The 16,438-nt window shown below is 35.4% G+C and overlaps 1 protein-coding gene across 5 annotated transcripts in view; it reads right to left on the bottom strand.

Annotated features, from left to right (window-relative positions):
* Window positions 1–16,438, bottom strand: part of Gnat3 (G protein subunit alpha transducin 3) — a 282,850-nt gene that overhangs the window by 16,384 nt on the left and 250,028 nt on the right. For all 5 annotated transcript variants that reach the window (XM_047561277.1, XM_047561278.1, XM_047561279.1 and 2 more), the window contains one exon: window positions 8,502–8,659. In XM_047561277.1, coding sequence (XP_047417233.1) covers window positions 8,502–8,659 — 158 coding nt within the window. The remainder of the gene's footprint in view (window positions 1–8,501; window positions 8,660–16,438) is intronic.

The following is a 16,438-nucleotide window of genomic DNA, read 5'->3' as shown; positions in this document are numbered from 1 at the left end:
TTGCATTTAAAATGCTTATTTTAATAAACAAATGTAGGATTTGCATGCTCTACTCACAGTTTAAAGTTTAAACCAAACAGAGGCCCTTAAAGCATGTGGATCAAATCACAATAAAAATACTTGTTTTTCCAGTCACGTAAAAATAGTGTTCTTCCCAGTGAAGTTCATGTTAATTCTTAAAGCATGTGGAATTTAAATAGTACACAAGGCCCCACTCAGCCATGCAGTCTTAACTGAATTCTTTGACCTGCTTGCCGCCACTGTCATGTCTCCTTTTTAAATTTTTTATATTTGCTAGAACTGATGGGCTGTTATGGAACCAACCACAGCAATTTTTATCTTTACCCCAATTAGAGTCAACTCTTTATTAGGCTCTTTGGAGGATCTGAGACTTGAGAAAAAACAAATATCTTACTTTTGATACATACACTCCCCCCCCCCACACACAAAAGGCAAGACAGAAATATGGAAGCCTTGCTCTATTTAATATCTATATAGTATTGATCTGATTTTATATTTAGTTTTACAATGCCAGTATTTGAAAAAAAAAATCTGCTTTAACTTTTTAAAAGAAAACTGTCCAATCACTAATTTTTCTTAAACAGCGACATAGGGGGAATTGCCATTTCTGCTACTCTATGGCTATGACAATTATCTGGGTAGTCAATTAACTATGATAATGTGGACAACATTTACAACCTCTGCAAGTTGATATTGTTTAGCTATAGTTAACTTGAAGAACAGATAAATATTTTTAGTATGAATCTATATTTGCATAGAAAATAATTTAAGCAAAGGAATAATAGAAATTTTAAAAGAATAATAAAATGTCCTTTTGATTTCCCCTTTTAGCTATGTGAGTTGTAAATGGCTCTTTGCTATCAAAGAGAAAATAATTTGGCAAACACAGTGGTAACATAATTGAAGTATATTTCTTTCAATTTTGTAAGAAAAAAATGATGATCAATCAATTAAAATCTAGTATCCAAATCAAAATATATTAATTATAGCTTGCCCAGATGAATCTTCTTTCTTTCTGCCTCCCACCATCCCCAAAACTTGACCAAGCAACATTTTATGGGAGTATTCTGTAAGTTATCTCCTAACGCGTTGATTGCTTTTACCAGTGAATGGAAGGTAAGCAATGTTTTACATTTACTGCAGTCAACTGCAGTGATCCCTTTTACTATTTGAATGCTAAAACACTTATACAAGTAGTTTACCAGTTTATGTAATCACAGAGTGTCATCCATGCTCACCTTCACCAGAGAAATAAGAATAGCACTTCACTCTAAAAGCAATGTGCCCACTGGAATCTGGGGTCTATAATAATGACAAATAGGTAATTACTAAAAACTATGCCCCAATCCTGAAATTTATATGGCTCATTTTCTCTCCATAATTGTCGGGGTACTGCAGACCCCCAGGCCTTCGGCGTGGCCAAGATGGCACCTGGCAAGGTGCCAAGGAAGTGCTGAGAACAAAACCAGGTACCTCCAGCAGACTAATACTCTCTGCCAACAAGTGGCGTATTTTGAGGAAGTTAATGTGATTGGCCATGGGTCCTCGTGGACACTGCATGATTGCTATATCCACACTATTGTGCTCCATTACTGTCCATGCTTTCCCCTCGTGATCTATAAGCTGATTGGTTGTTGTATGTAATGTAAGGCGCTTGCAAGAGCGGCCCGCCGCTGCTGGCCAGCCAGAAGAAGCAGACTGCAGAAAATAAAGAACTTGCCCTGATCCGGTTTCGTGTTTCTCTGCGGGCAGGGGACGCGACAGATGGTGCCGAAACACCCGGACTGAGAAAAAATATAAGGGTAAGTTCACATAAGTTTTCAAATCAAGAAAAATTAGTTTGAGAGTTCAAAAGGTGAGACGTCTCGAGGTTCGCGGAGCAGCGACAATTCATTACAGGAGGTTCCCCAGCAGAGGGACAATTCATTACAGGAGGTTCCCCAGCAGAGGGACAATTCATTACAGGAGGTTCCCCAGCAGAGGGACAATTCATTACAGGAGGTTCCCCAGCAGAGGGACAATTCATCACAGGAGGTTCCCCAGCAGAGGGACAATTCATCACAGGAGGTTCCCCAGCAGAGGGACAATTCATCACAGGAGGTTCCCCAGCGGAGGGACAATTCATCACAGGAGGTTCCCCAGCGGAGGGACAATTCATCATAAGAGGTTCCCCAGAGGAGGGACGATTCATCATAAAAGGTTCCCCGTGGGAGGGACGATTCAAGTGGTACCAAACTGTGTGCGTGTGTGAGTGAGCGTGTGTGCGTGCGCGCGCCTGTCTTTTGTTTGTGTGTTTAAACTAGTAAACTACCTCGTAGTCATGGGAACGGATCTGTCTAAGATTAGAATGCAGCGGCCTCTTAGAGAACTTTTAAAAAAAATCACGGAACACCATTGAAGGCAAACACGGCCTTCAAGTTCCTAGATACTGTAGAGAAAGTCTCTCCGTAGTTTTTAGACGAGGGATTATTAAATCTTCCTCAGTGGGAACAGCTAGGAGAGGATTTGCGCGACGCGGAGAGACGCGAGCCTTTGCCAATGGGAACTCTGGCAATATGGTCACTTGTTAAATCTTGTTTGATACAGCAAGGTAAATCAAAAAACCCTTTTAGGGATTTAAAGGGGCCTTTAGAAGAAGGAAGTCAGATCTTAGAAAAAATTAAAGAGGAACGATCATATTCTCAGACTTCAGAAAGAGTGGGAACATAATATAGTAGCCATAGTCCCCACAAGTATTGGGAGATAATTGTTTCATGATTTTCTGCATTCAAACCTAATCTGATTTCTCAACCAGGTAAAAAAAGGGTTAAAAAGTCCTGGGTGATCCTCCCTCCCCCCTGCCTGGCCTTGTCAAAGCCTACAATGGATTATAAATTACAGCAGTCTCAGCGGGAAGGAGGAGGGGTAACCTAAAGAAAAGAAAAAAAAAAAAAAAAGGGGTGTCCGTTTTAAACTTAACTAACTTATTTTCTAGGATTCTTTGTTTGTTTTGTTTTTCTTTAATGCTGTATTTTTGAGCTCATAATTTTGATCCTACATACCTAGGTTAATGATTTTTTTCTTTTTGATCAGTTCTATTTTTTATTCAACTGAAGTTTTTAAACATCTGTTTCATTGCAATGAACATTTACCTATAAAGTTACAAGGCCTTTGATTTTATGTTATCTGTATGTCGTGCTGTCTAATGTCATGTTTTGTCAAAACTGAGTGCTCTTAAAATTAAAATTTAAAAATGGATCCAAATACTTTTATTCACGTGATTTAAAAAGGTTCAATTTAAATTGGGTAAACTAATAAAAGTAAAATATCTTTAAAAATAACTTACAAGTCTCCAGGTGGTCAAACTAATGAAATGTTAATGTTAAACAATGTCTAATATCAATTGCTTCTAGGACTTTTCTTCAGCAGGAAAGAGACAACGGATCCTGTTCAGGACACTTGTCTGATATCTTGGTTTTTATAAAATAAATAAATTGGAGTTAACATGTATGGGATTACTCAAATGTGTTTGTAGAGACGTCTGGTTAATTTACAAAGTTAAAATGCTAATTGTTAAATAACATCAAGTACTTTTAACTTCTTAAATTACATGGGGTATCATACTTAAACATTCTTGGTGTTTTCATAGGTTGGTAAATAAAAAGAAAAAGGAAATGTTTCTGAGTAAAAAAGTCTGTGTGTAAGTAAAGGACAAGTTTCAACAAGTCTCTTAAGTTTTATTCTTTAGAACAATTAGTCTTAAAAATTGGGGTGTATACAATTATGGTTAAACAACTGTTAAAGTATTGTACTGTGTTACAGAGTCTAAATTTTTCTTTAGAAACTAAATTTGGTAAGAAAAAAAGGTGTCAAGGTAATTGTGAAATGGTTTCTAGTTGTATATTAAATGTGTTCATATTTTTCAGGTATACAAGTTTTAAAGCAGGAAATTTATCAAGGTGCTATTCTCCAGATAAACTTGTCTGTAATGGTAATTTTAAGCTTATAAAGAGTAAATTTCATTGGGGATTAATTTCTATCATTTAGTGTTCTATTAGAGGACCTGTTATCAATAGGATATATGTAAAATTGGTTATATTTTACATTGAGATAAAAAATTTCAAATGTAAATGTATTTCTAAACATTAGAGCCTGACTTGTTTAAAGGTTAATTTTGTGAAACATGAAAATATTTTGCCACTTTGACACACAAAAGGAAAGTTAAAAGCTCTCTCAGCCTTTCTTTGATTCATGTTTTAGATACAATGTTAAATTGTGTTAATTATAAAGTTTGTATAGACTCAGGAAACAGTATATGTAAACTACTTAATGATATTTAAGGAAGAAGCAAAGATCAACATCAAAATTAAAACACTTAAGATCTATAAAGAGTCATGCCTTACCTGAGATAAGGCTCTGCCTCTCACCTTACTACATGTTAGAGTGACTCCAAAATAAGTCAGACTTCAGCTTATTTAAAGTTATAATCAAAAGATTGGTTTTTGTTGTAAAATTACTATGATCTCAAATAGGAAATATAATGTGGTTCTCAGTCAAAATTCAAGATAGCTATTATACAAGCAGAATATATTTTTACTCTTGCTAATTTCATTTTGTAAAACTGTTACCTGTTAATGTTTTACAAAAGTAGCTGCTTCAAAAACACGCAACCTAGGTAACTTATGATAATAAGCCATCACCTATAAAACAGATAGTGGTAACTTCCAGAACTAATACAGACTCCAGTTAGATAAAAGGGTAAATAACTGTAAAGTTATGAACATTAAAGTTAAAGCCCAGTACTCTCACTCTATGACTGGTAAAACTGGCTTGCTGGATGATTAAGATCAAACTTAGAGATTGGAATTAAATACAGAAGGCAAGATAGGCCAGTATTTGGATCTTTTGCCCTCAGTCAGCCTGAACCCAGGGAATAAGAGGACTTCTCTAAGGAGTGCTGCAACTCTGGGTCACACAACCTCCTGATCAAGGAGATTGTTGAGACTAGAGGATCCTGGACACCCAGCAAAACAGTAAAACCCAAAATATAGCCATTCTTGGGCATTTAAGAGAAATAATAATTAAATGTAACTTAAGATGTACACTTATGTTAGTCCACTAGAATAAAGACTGGAAGCTACAAATAAAGAAAGATTCTTCAGCAAATGTGCCTGATAACAATCAAGAGAAACTGCCAGAGTCAGAAGTTTTTAGTCAGTTTAAGGCCTGCAGATCTTCCTAAGCTACACAGGTAGACTTAATCTATGTTTGCTCGTATGATTACCTAGCCCTAAGTAACAGAAATATAGAGCTCTCTACTAAACACAGGTTATACCAATAAAGGGATATTTTACACAATCAGATGACTTAAGTAGCTTAACTATATTTTTGGGGATATCTATGACATTAAGAGTTAAATGTTGTGTTTACATTCCTGATAACCTGGACTATGTTAAAGTTCCCAAATAAAGGCCTTGTCCTTTCCAGCCTTTGCTAGGTCTAGTTATGGGAACAATTTCTCAGTTCTTCCACCTCCTGGTGAAAGATTGACTTCTGTCATTTTCATGATACTCAGTGGCATGTTCCAGATACTGCAACATTTACTTTGTACTAATTTCATTTCAGTACTCATGTCTTTTTGTTCTTCTATCATAGAAACACCCACCCCCAGATGACTTTATAACCTGCTCCTCCCCAACCAGACTTCTACCTCGGACCCCTCGATTGACCCGATTTTTAAAAAAGGAACTCCAAACTGCTTGCCCCTCACTGCCCCCTTTCAGCTTCGAAGCAGCCAGAACGACCGACGCCCCCTTTTCCTTGAAGCAGTTGGGAGTTCCTATAGCTAAAGCGGGGAATGAAGCCAGAATTAAGGACAGGTAGTTAGTGTAGAAATAGGGAATCGGGTCAATTCGAGGAAATGAAGCCATGAAGCCATCTGCCTTTACAAATGTCAAGGATCTCCGGAGCCCATTGATTACCAAATTTACCTGCCTATAGGGGATGTAGGGTGCGCTCACTTCTCGGGACTTTCGAAATATCAGCTTTCTCCCTGCCGGGAGAAGTCTGTATTATTCCCTTTAAACAATCCAAACTATGGTCCTTACTCAACAGTACCAAATGATTAAGCAAACTGATAACCGAGGCAGGATAGACAAATGGGTATAAGATTCTATCCATGATAAACAAAAAGGGGGAATAGAGGAGACCTTCAGATCCCCTAAAGATAAACTTTCTCTTTGTCTCTTTGTTTGGGTTTTTTTTTTAACTCTGGGTAATAAGGGTAACCCGGTGCTTTACTGGAGCTGCGGCTCAGTTTGTGTGTTTCCACGGAATAAACTAACTTACAACCTCTTTTTAGTCTCTTAGGAGGAACAGTTCAACTATGTAACAAAACAACTGCTTCTCTCAATTGTACTTCAGATTTGTGCTATCTCTCAATGTTAAAATGCTTCTAGGTTCCTGCTGGCAGACTTAATGTGTGTTCCTACCTTCCTACCAGTCCCAGTCTCTGTTACAGATGATGAATTGCCAGTATTGCTTTCCAGAAATAAGAGGGACTTTGGAATCACCGTAGCAGTTATTACCACCATAGTTGCATCAGCAGCAGCAGCCACCGCAGCAGCTGTAGCTTTGACGACATCAGTACAGTCAGCAACTAAGCTTAATGAAGTGGTCCAGCAGACAGCTACTGCTCTGTCTACTCAACAAACAGTGGAACAACACCTAAAAGCAGGACTACTTTTGGTGAACCAGCGTGTGGACTTACTTCAAGAACAAATGGACCTTTTACAAGAACTGTTAAGTGTGGGGTGTATTTATCATCTACCAGGACTGTGCATTACACCTGTAGCTTATCATAATCTTAGTTATGCAGCAAATTTGTCTAAAATCATATCTACTCAGCTACGTGCCAATTGGTCTTATAAATTTGATAATCTTACTGCCATTCTTAGATCACAAATTGTTAGCCTCAATTCTACTAGAGTTAATATAGCCCCTATATCTGAAATGCAAAATTGGTTATCCTCTTCCTTCAGTTTTGTTAAGCAATGGGCAGGAATGGGAGCATTGTGTGTGTTAATGATTATTACAATTATCTTCCTCACACGCTTTATCATGCGTATACGCCAAGTTCATGCCAGAGATCGCATCATTTTCCATCAAGCCATGATGGCCTTAGAGGCTGGCAGCTCTCCTCAAGTCTGGCTGAGCATGCTGGATCGGTAGTCAACGACGGGTAAGGAAGGAGGTAACCGCGTACCGACCTAAGACAGGAGCTGTAGCATGCTCTGCAGTTATCCGATGACGGGTAAGGACGATGGTTGACCACTCCGCCTAAGACAGGCATGATCCCAAGCCAGCATTCTTTTAATAAATAAAAAAGGGGGAGCTGTCGGGGTACTGCAGACCCCCAGGCCTTCGGCGTGGCCAAGATGGCACCTGGCAAGGTGCCAAGGAAGTGCTGAGAACAAAACCAGGTACCTCCAGCAGACTAATACTCTCTGCCAACAAGTGGCGTATTTTGAGGAAGTTAATGTGATTGGCCATGGGTCCTCGTGGACACTGCATGATTGCTATATCCACACTATTGTGCTCCATTACTGTCCATGCTTTCCCCTCGTGATCTATAAGCTGATTGGTTGTTGTATGTAATGTAAGGCGCTTGCAAGAGCGGCCCGCCGCTGCTGGCCAGCCAGAAGAAGCAGACTGCAGAAAATAAAGAACTTGCCCTGATCCGGTTTCGTGTTTCTCTGCGGGCAGGGGACGCGACACATAATCATTTTGTTCATATGCATGAACAGAAAAATAAAATGGGTAATTAGATCATATTTACATACATGTGCACACATTCTTGGAAACATATTTATATAATGGTGGGATAGGTTAAGAACCACTTGCTAAAAGGAAATATGAATTTATGTCGATATTGAAATTATAAGTAGTGTTAAAACTGCCTAAATTTCTTATAACTAGTATATGCTTACTGGATAATAGTAGATGTGAAAATCATATAATTCTTGAAACTCCAAAAGAATGCCACAGTATACAAATGTTTTGGAAATTATTACATTATTTTCTTCTAGAATTTTGTATTTTTCTCACCAATCCAATTAACCACAGCATGTGTTAACAATAAAACCATCATAGGAGATGATTTCAGTAATATTGATTGAATAGCCCAGAACTTCAGTGTGCATGTTACCAATCTGTGAATTTTGAGCAGGATGTAAAATCGTTTATTCTTTTTAATTAAGAGAAGATATGTGAAATGTATATATATATTTTTTGGGGGAGCAAATAGTTTCAAAATTGGTTACTTTTACATCTCATTTATGCTACCTTGTTATTTTTTTGCTTCTCATTAATTGCTTTGTAGTTCGCTATGATTATATGTAGAGCCATTTACTTGCTTCACTTGTAAACACAAATATACAGTACAGAATGATGAAATTGTAAATGTTTTTAACTACAATTCCTGTCCAAGTGAGTTCACTTACTAAGCTGCTGAGTCATTGAGCTGGTATTCAGATGCTCTTTCAAAGCACGCTTGAATTCCTGGATCTCCCCACAGTCGTTTTATTATCTCAGCCAGTTGAGATGTCATGGTGCCATCTTCCAGGGTATTAGCCATTACAAAAAGTTGTTGCTGGTCTTCCTAGAGAAATGTTTGGGTCGGAAGGATAAAAATATGTAACTTGTAATCACATCTTGCTCTCTAATAGAAATTCGATGATTTTTTATTTTGATCCTTTTGATAATGATTCTACTGAACTTCTTTTTAAAATGTATTAAGATCTACAGAACTGAAGTTCCTTATAATGGTTGGTGGAAGCCCAGTAAAGTATTCCTCTGCAAAATTATAAAATGTTCTACATAGAAATTACTATATTTTGGTATACATCCCTGACTTCTGAAGATGATATAAAAATGGTAACTCTTTGGTGTATATCTAGTTCTCAGGTGTGAGAAGGCTAATTAAAAGAATTGTACCACTAACTGACAATTTGTCTTTCTTAGATGATAACCATATTTTTTTTTTCAGAAAAAAAAAATGCCAAGAAAGAATTATAGTATGATCAGGAAATAAATTCACTATTTTCAATTTATATATATATTAAAAATTAATATATAATATTAGTTGCCATTAGGTACCTCTTTGTAATTATATAAGTAAACAATGATAAACACTCAGATCCACAAAAAATTTTTGAAAATCCCCAGAGGTGTTTTTAAGTGCATGTCTTTGGAACAAATCAATAGAGCAGAGGTGAGAACTGATTAAGAAACAAAAGAAAAGCAAGTATTATGTTAGCCTTCTTATGATATTTAGAGGTTACAAGGGAAGAAGGAAATAGAAGTTTACTATGTAAATAAACTCGGTTTACAGTACTCTACAATTTATTTAAACTAACAATCAAAACTCTAGTGACAAAAACGTCTGTTTTAAAGATTAGGAATTTGAGTTTCAGAATCCTTGAGTTGATCATAACAATAGCTCAGGCAAGTGGAGGAGTCTGGGCTCAAATCCTAGCTGTCAGACTCCAAAGCTTGCATTCCACCAGGCTTGTAATTCTTCTAGTGAATATTATCACAATATTGAAGATCACATAAACTCTGTCACATGATCCTCACAATAACAGTGAGATAGACACTCTGTTTTCTCCCTTTACACTCAAAACTTAATTTGCCAAAACAATAAACATAATAAGCCTCAGAAGAGGAGTCAAACCCAAACATTTTGTGTAATGTGAGGATGCCATGAGTGAATTAAGAATCTGCTGCTCTGGCTGATATGATTCAATTTATTTTTATCCTAAATTCATTATAGGTTTGTTGCATCATTTTATTAAAAATCTTCTGTTTGTGTAAAAAATCAAGGAAGTGTCTCTTATTGTTAATGACTTGTAAGACTAAAAAGTCTTATTTCATCTTTCTTCATAATCAGATTTTATTATTATAACCAAACTGATTAGATGATCTTTGGGCCAGTTGTTAAATGGCCCAAATCAGGAATTGATGCCATTTTCTTGCATCAATACAGGATAAATTTGAAAACCCCTTCTTTCCTATTAGTAAGATGTGAGAGAACTGCAAATCCAGTGAAATATGATCCGGTCACTTTTGCTGGCAGCAGCCTCTGTGGCTCCTTCCACTATTAAAGTGCCTTTTAGGACAAATGATGCAATGAAACAGCTGCTCACACAGTTTTATCCCTAAAGGGAACAAATTACATGCCTTGTCAGCATTCCTTTAGAAACCAAACGAGTACACTCCACTCTTCCCTTTCTTTTAAAATATTCCATTTTAAATTGAAATATGTTTTATTTGTATAGGTATCACTGCCTTTTTTTTTAAACCATAAATAACATTTTATTCAACAAAATACATTTCAGTTCTTGATGTGCTTGTGTACTTATTGAAGCACTGATATTACTTAAAGAATCAAACTTCATGTTTTTAAGGGTTTGCATCTACCAATCAAAATTCACATTTTTAAAATACATAACACCAGAATTGATGACTATTGTGGAAAGTTATTGTGAAAAGTTATCCTCTACATCACAGCCAAATTGATTGAAAACTGAATTCCTTCAGATTATTTACTTTATTTGTTATTATTATTATTTATTATTTACTTTATTCCTATTATTAAAGGGATATTTTAAAAACTCCAGTAATTTCCCACCAAACTACAAAAAGAACCCATGTCCTTTTCTATGGTTCCCCAGGCTCTACGTGTTTTGAGACACATCTTTTCCAACCTTACTTCCTATTCTCCTGTCTCCTTTGTCTGTCTTCTCCCTCTCCTCAAGCCTCAAGAAACACTGGGCTGCTCCTTGAACTCAGCCAACCCCTTTGCAGAGAATTTGAATCTGTCCCTCAATGCTGTTTCTATGGTTCACTTCCCTTTTGTTCAAGGCTCCTCAAGGAAGGCTTGTCCTACCATCCTTCCTTCCATGGTTTTATAACCCCATATCCTTTCATATTCTTCTTCACAGAGCTTGTTAGTATACATAGCACATTTTTCTTCATTTTTGTCTTTATATTTAACTGGAAGCACATGAAGGCAGAAAATGTTTGGTTCATTTCTGCATTCTTAAGATGGAAAACAGAACCTAACATAGTACATGTCCCTGAAATGTTGTTGAACGAATGATCCCAAATGATCAATATGCTCATTCGCCCAGAGCTCAGGTTTGGAGAAATGTTAAGGGACCTCCAATAATCTGCCATATTTTTCAAATAGTGCCTTGAGGGTTGTACTGACATCTGAAGAAGAAATTTTATTTCCTTATCACATATTTGAAGAAGCTCAGGAATTATGGTGATTCTGGAATGGCTCTTTCTCTCCAGGTTGTGTAGCTCTGGAATTGCATTGTGTAGAAAATGAAATACACATTTTTGTATTTTAACCAGGACTTCTTTATCAATATTACTCATCTCAGGTGGTTTTAAGATCTCGTGAAATTCATTCTCAATCCTGGAGTCTTAGTCTCCAAAATCATATCAAAGAAAGGAAAGGATACATATATAGTCTAGTAATTTTGAGAAATGCTAGATTAAAAATGCCAGATTTGGTCAGTAGTGGATTTTCAGTCTTTGAGTATGAATATTGGTTGCAAATTTCTAAGTTATGGTGTGTGTGTATCCCAAATTTCTTTAAGACTTTAATTGTAGAATAACTGAGGAGTCAGTGTTCATTGGTTCATATTATAGGTTCACTTTGTAAAGTGCTGCACCAAAGTCAAACTACACCCAAACCATGTAGGAAAAGTATAAGTTTGTCAGTCCAGTGACTGTTGTAGTGGTCTAAAATATACAATAAGAATATTCAGAAAGAATTAAGTAGAAATTTATTAAGTGTCTTTATTATTTTGATTTTCTTGATTCTTCAGCTGTACCTTCTTTAAGCATTACTCTACTAATAAAGTTGATTTATCAAATGCTAAACAAGAAAATGAAGAACAAGTCCCCTTTAGCTGCCCTTCCTCCAACCAAGCATTGTATCCTCTCCTACTCTTCAGCTCTAGTTGCTGAAAATGGTGTCTTTAAACTGTTCTCATTTCTCAGCGTACTGGGTTGGATTCTGAGTCTACCATTCTTCCACACCTTCTCAATAATTCCCAGTGACACCAGATTGCTAATCCAATTGATTCTTTTAAGTATGCTTTTTAGACCTCCTCTCAAGACCTTTCCACTTCAGTAACCTTCATTGGGAACACTTCTCTTGAATTCTGATTCCATGTAGCTCTGATTTTCCTTTTCCATTTATTATTCCACCCTCAGCTTTGAAGCTATTTCTCTCAAGTGACTAGAAAATGTTGGAAGACTTTTTCTTCTAGACACTCTTACTTAGGTTTTATTCTCCTCCATATCCCTTTCTTCTCATTCTAAGCCCCAAAATGCCTCCTTGAGCTTCAATTGCACAAACTCAATGCTTCTTAAAAAACCAAATTAGTTCTATAGCATGATTATTTAATGTTTCTATTTTTTAGTAATTCTACAAATAAGGATCTCTAGAGCTCCAATTCAGCTGTGCTGCCCTTATGAAATAACAGATACTTTGAAATTAATATCAAACTTTCCTCACCTGAGGACAAATACTATTACCATCCTGATTATTTCTTTTTAATTTCTTTTTTTATTTTCTACAGACTGGATTTTGATTCATTGTACACAAATGGGGCACATCTTTTCATTTCTATGGTTGTGCATGATGTAGATTCATACCATTCATGTAATCATACACGTACATACGGTAATGATATCCGTCTCATTCCACCATTTTTCATACCCCCTCATTTTCCTCTATGTAATCTAAAGTTCCTCTATTATTCCCTCAAGTGTTCAACATATCTAGTAATTAGAGAAATGCAAATTAAAACAACACTAAGATTTCATCTTACTCCAATTAGGATGGCTATTATCAAGAACACAAACAATAATAGATGTTGGTGTGGATGTGGGGAAAAAAGCAAACTTTTACACTGCTGGTGGATTTGCAAATTGGTGTAGCCCTTCTGGAAAGCAGTGTGGAGAATCCTCAGAAAACTTGGAATGGATCCACATTTTGACCCAGTTATCCCACTCCTAGGTTTAAACCCAAAGGACTTAAAATTAGCATACTACAGTAATGCAGCCACATCAATGTTTATGGCAGTTCAATTCACAATAGCTAGATTGTGGAACCAAGTAGATGCCCTTCAACAGATGAATAGATAAAGAAACTGTGATATATATATACACATACACACATACAATGGAATATTATTCAACCATAAAGAATAATAATATTATGGCATTTGCAGATAAATGGATGGAACTGGAGAATATCATGCTAAGTGAAATAAGCCAATCCCTGATTATTCTTGAGTGTTCAGTGTATTGAACAAAACATGGGCCATAAAAATAATGGTTTAATTTAAAATATTTTTCAGAGGATGTTTGATGTATAGATTTCCATACATAAATTTTAAGATTTTATATTACATTACATATTCAAAATGATTTTTGAAAAATGATAAGACCTAATATTACTGGGAACTCACATTCTGCAATATTCTGAATAAGTGGATTACTGATGCTTTTGCTTCCTCTTTGAATAGTCATTTTGATTTATTGAGAAAATCACTAACATATATGAAGAAACTAAAAATTGGAAAGATTAAGTAACTTGTCCAATATTAGAAAACCAGTAACTAATATAGTTTATGTAAATTTTTGTCAGGAGTTTCTTAGAATGGCAATTTGTGCAATAATGTGCACATGGTTACGGAAAAATACATTGACTTGTATAAATAAACAAATCAAAAGTTAATAGGAACTTTGAAAGTCATGCATTTATAGTGTTCAGTAATTAATCTGTTGAATAAACAGTTTCCATCAGGTAGAGAGTGTATTAATCTTAAAATTAAACACTAAAGGACGCAATTGAAACTCCAAGTATTTACATCAGTTGAAATAAAAATATGAGCTGGGCAATGCCTGACAACCATAATGTTCTGACATGTGAGAATATAAGTATTCCTGGGAAGTCATGACAATTTCTTAGGGCTGCTTAAGCTGCATTCTTTACATCAAAGTACAGTTTGAATAAATTGTACTGTTTATTTTTGTGTCTGTATAATGGCAGCAATGTACAGAATCTTATTCTCATTCTACTTGTATATCAGATCATTAAGACTCTTAACCAACAGATTCCAGGTATTTAGTGAGATATGACATCTCTGATTTACGAACATTGAGCCATATGAAGAATGCATATTTAAGAAAAGCAGCAATGGATCTGGGCATGGTGGCACATGCCAGTAATCCCAGTGGTTCAGGAAGCTGAGGCAGGTGGGTCACAAGTTCAAAACCAGCTTCAGCCACTTAGTGAGGCCCTGAGCAATGTAGTAAAAGCCTGTCTCAAAATAAAAAATAAAATTGTGAAGATACTAGCCTGCATTATATCAGATCATAATGGAATGAAATTAGAAATCAATGATAATATAAAAAAGTAGAAACTACTCCAACACCTGGTGACTAAATAATATGATATTGAATGATGAATGGATAGTAAAAGAAATCAGGGAGGAAATAAAAAAATTCTTAGAGGTAAATGAGAACACCACTATAGCATATCCAAATCTCTGGGACACTATGAAGGCAGTGCTAAGAGGAAAGTTCATTGCATTGAGCTCATCCATTAAAAGAATAAAAAGTCAACAAATAATTTGACCTAACATTATATCTCAAAGCTCTAGAAAAAGAACACAGCAACACCAAAAATATTAGAAGTTGGGAAGTAATTAAAATCAGAGCTGAAATCAATGAAATTGAAACAAAAGAAATAATTCAAAAAGTTGACAAATAGAAAAGTTGGTTCTTTGAAAAATATTGATAAACCCTTAGACACACACACTAAGAGAAAGAGAAAACTCAAATTACTAAAATTTCTGATGAAAAGGGAAATATCATAATGGACATTACTGAAATATAGAAGATAATTAGAAGCTATTTTGAAAATTTACACTCCAATAAATAAAAAATCAGTAAATTTCTAGACATATGATCTACCCAAACTAAATCAGGAGGACATACACAACATGAACAGATCAATTTCAAGCAATGAAATAGAAGAAGCCATCAAAAGTCTACCAACCAAGAAAAGCCCAAGACAAGATGGATTCTCAACCAAGTTCTGCAAGACCTTCAAAGAAGAAATAACTAACTATACTAAGAACTAACAATATTCCTCAAACTATTCCATGAAATTGAAAATTTCTTCCAAACTCATTCTATGAGGCTAGTATCAACCTGATAACAAAACCAGACAAAGACACATCAAGGAAAGAAAATGTCAGACCAATATCCCTGATGCAAAAATTCTCAATAAAGTTCTGCCAAATTGCATATAAAACATATTAAAAAGATAGTGCATGGCTGGGGCTATAGCTCAGTGGCAGTGTGCTTGCCTAGCATGTATGAGGCACTGGGTTCAATTGTTAGTACATTAAAAATAAATAAAATAAAGGTATTCTGTCCATCTACAACTACAAAAATAAAATTAAAAAAAAAAAAAAGATAGTACACCACTATAAAGTGGGGTTCATCCCAGGAATGCAAAGTTGGTTCAATATACAGAAATCAATAAATGTAATTCATCACATCAATAGACTTAAAGATAAGAATCACATGATCATCTCAATAGATGCAGAAAAAGCATTTGACAAAATACAACATTACTTCATGTTCAAAACACTAGAAAAAACCAGGGATAGTAGAAACAAACCTTACTTAACATTGTAAAAGCTATCTACACTAAGCCGAAGGCCAACATCATTCTAAACAGAGAAAAATTGAAAGCATTCCCTCTAAAAACTGGAACAAGACAGGGATGCCCTCTTTCACCACTTCTTATTCAGTATACTCCTGGAAACTCTAGCCAGAAAAATTAGACATATTAAAGAAATCAATGGGATATGAATAGGAAAAGAAGAATTCAAACTATCACTATTTGCTGATAACATGATTCTGTATTTAGAAGATCCAAAAAATTCCACCAGAAAACTTCTAGAACTAATAAATGAATTCAGCAAAGTAGAAGGATATAAAATCAACACCTACAAATCAAATTCATTTCTATACATCAGTGATGAATCCTCTGACAGAGAAATTAGGAAAACTACTCCATTTGAAATAGCCTAAAAAAAAAAAAATACTTAGGAATCAATCTAACAAAAGAAGTGAAAGATCTCTACAGTGAAAACTACAGAACACTAAAGAAAGAAATTGAAGAAGACCTTAGACTATGAAAAGATCTCCCATATTCTTGAATTGGCAGAATTAATTTTGTCGAAATGGCTTACTACCAAAAGTGTTATACAGATTTAATGCAATTCATATTAAAACCCCAATGTCATTCTTCATAGAAATAGAAAAAGCAATCATG

Source organism: Sciurus carolinensis, chromosome 8 (genome assembly GCF_902686445.1).
Source record: "Sciurus carolinensis chromosome 8, mSciCar1.2, whole genome shotgun sequence".
Lineage (NCBI taxonomy): Eukaryota > Metazoa > Chordata > Mammalia > Rodentia > Sciuridae > Sciurus > Sciurus carolinensis.
This window is presented reverse-complemented; position numbering and strand designations above follow the sequence as displayed.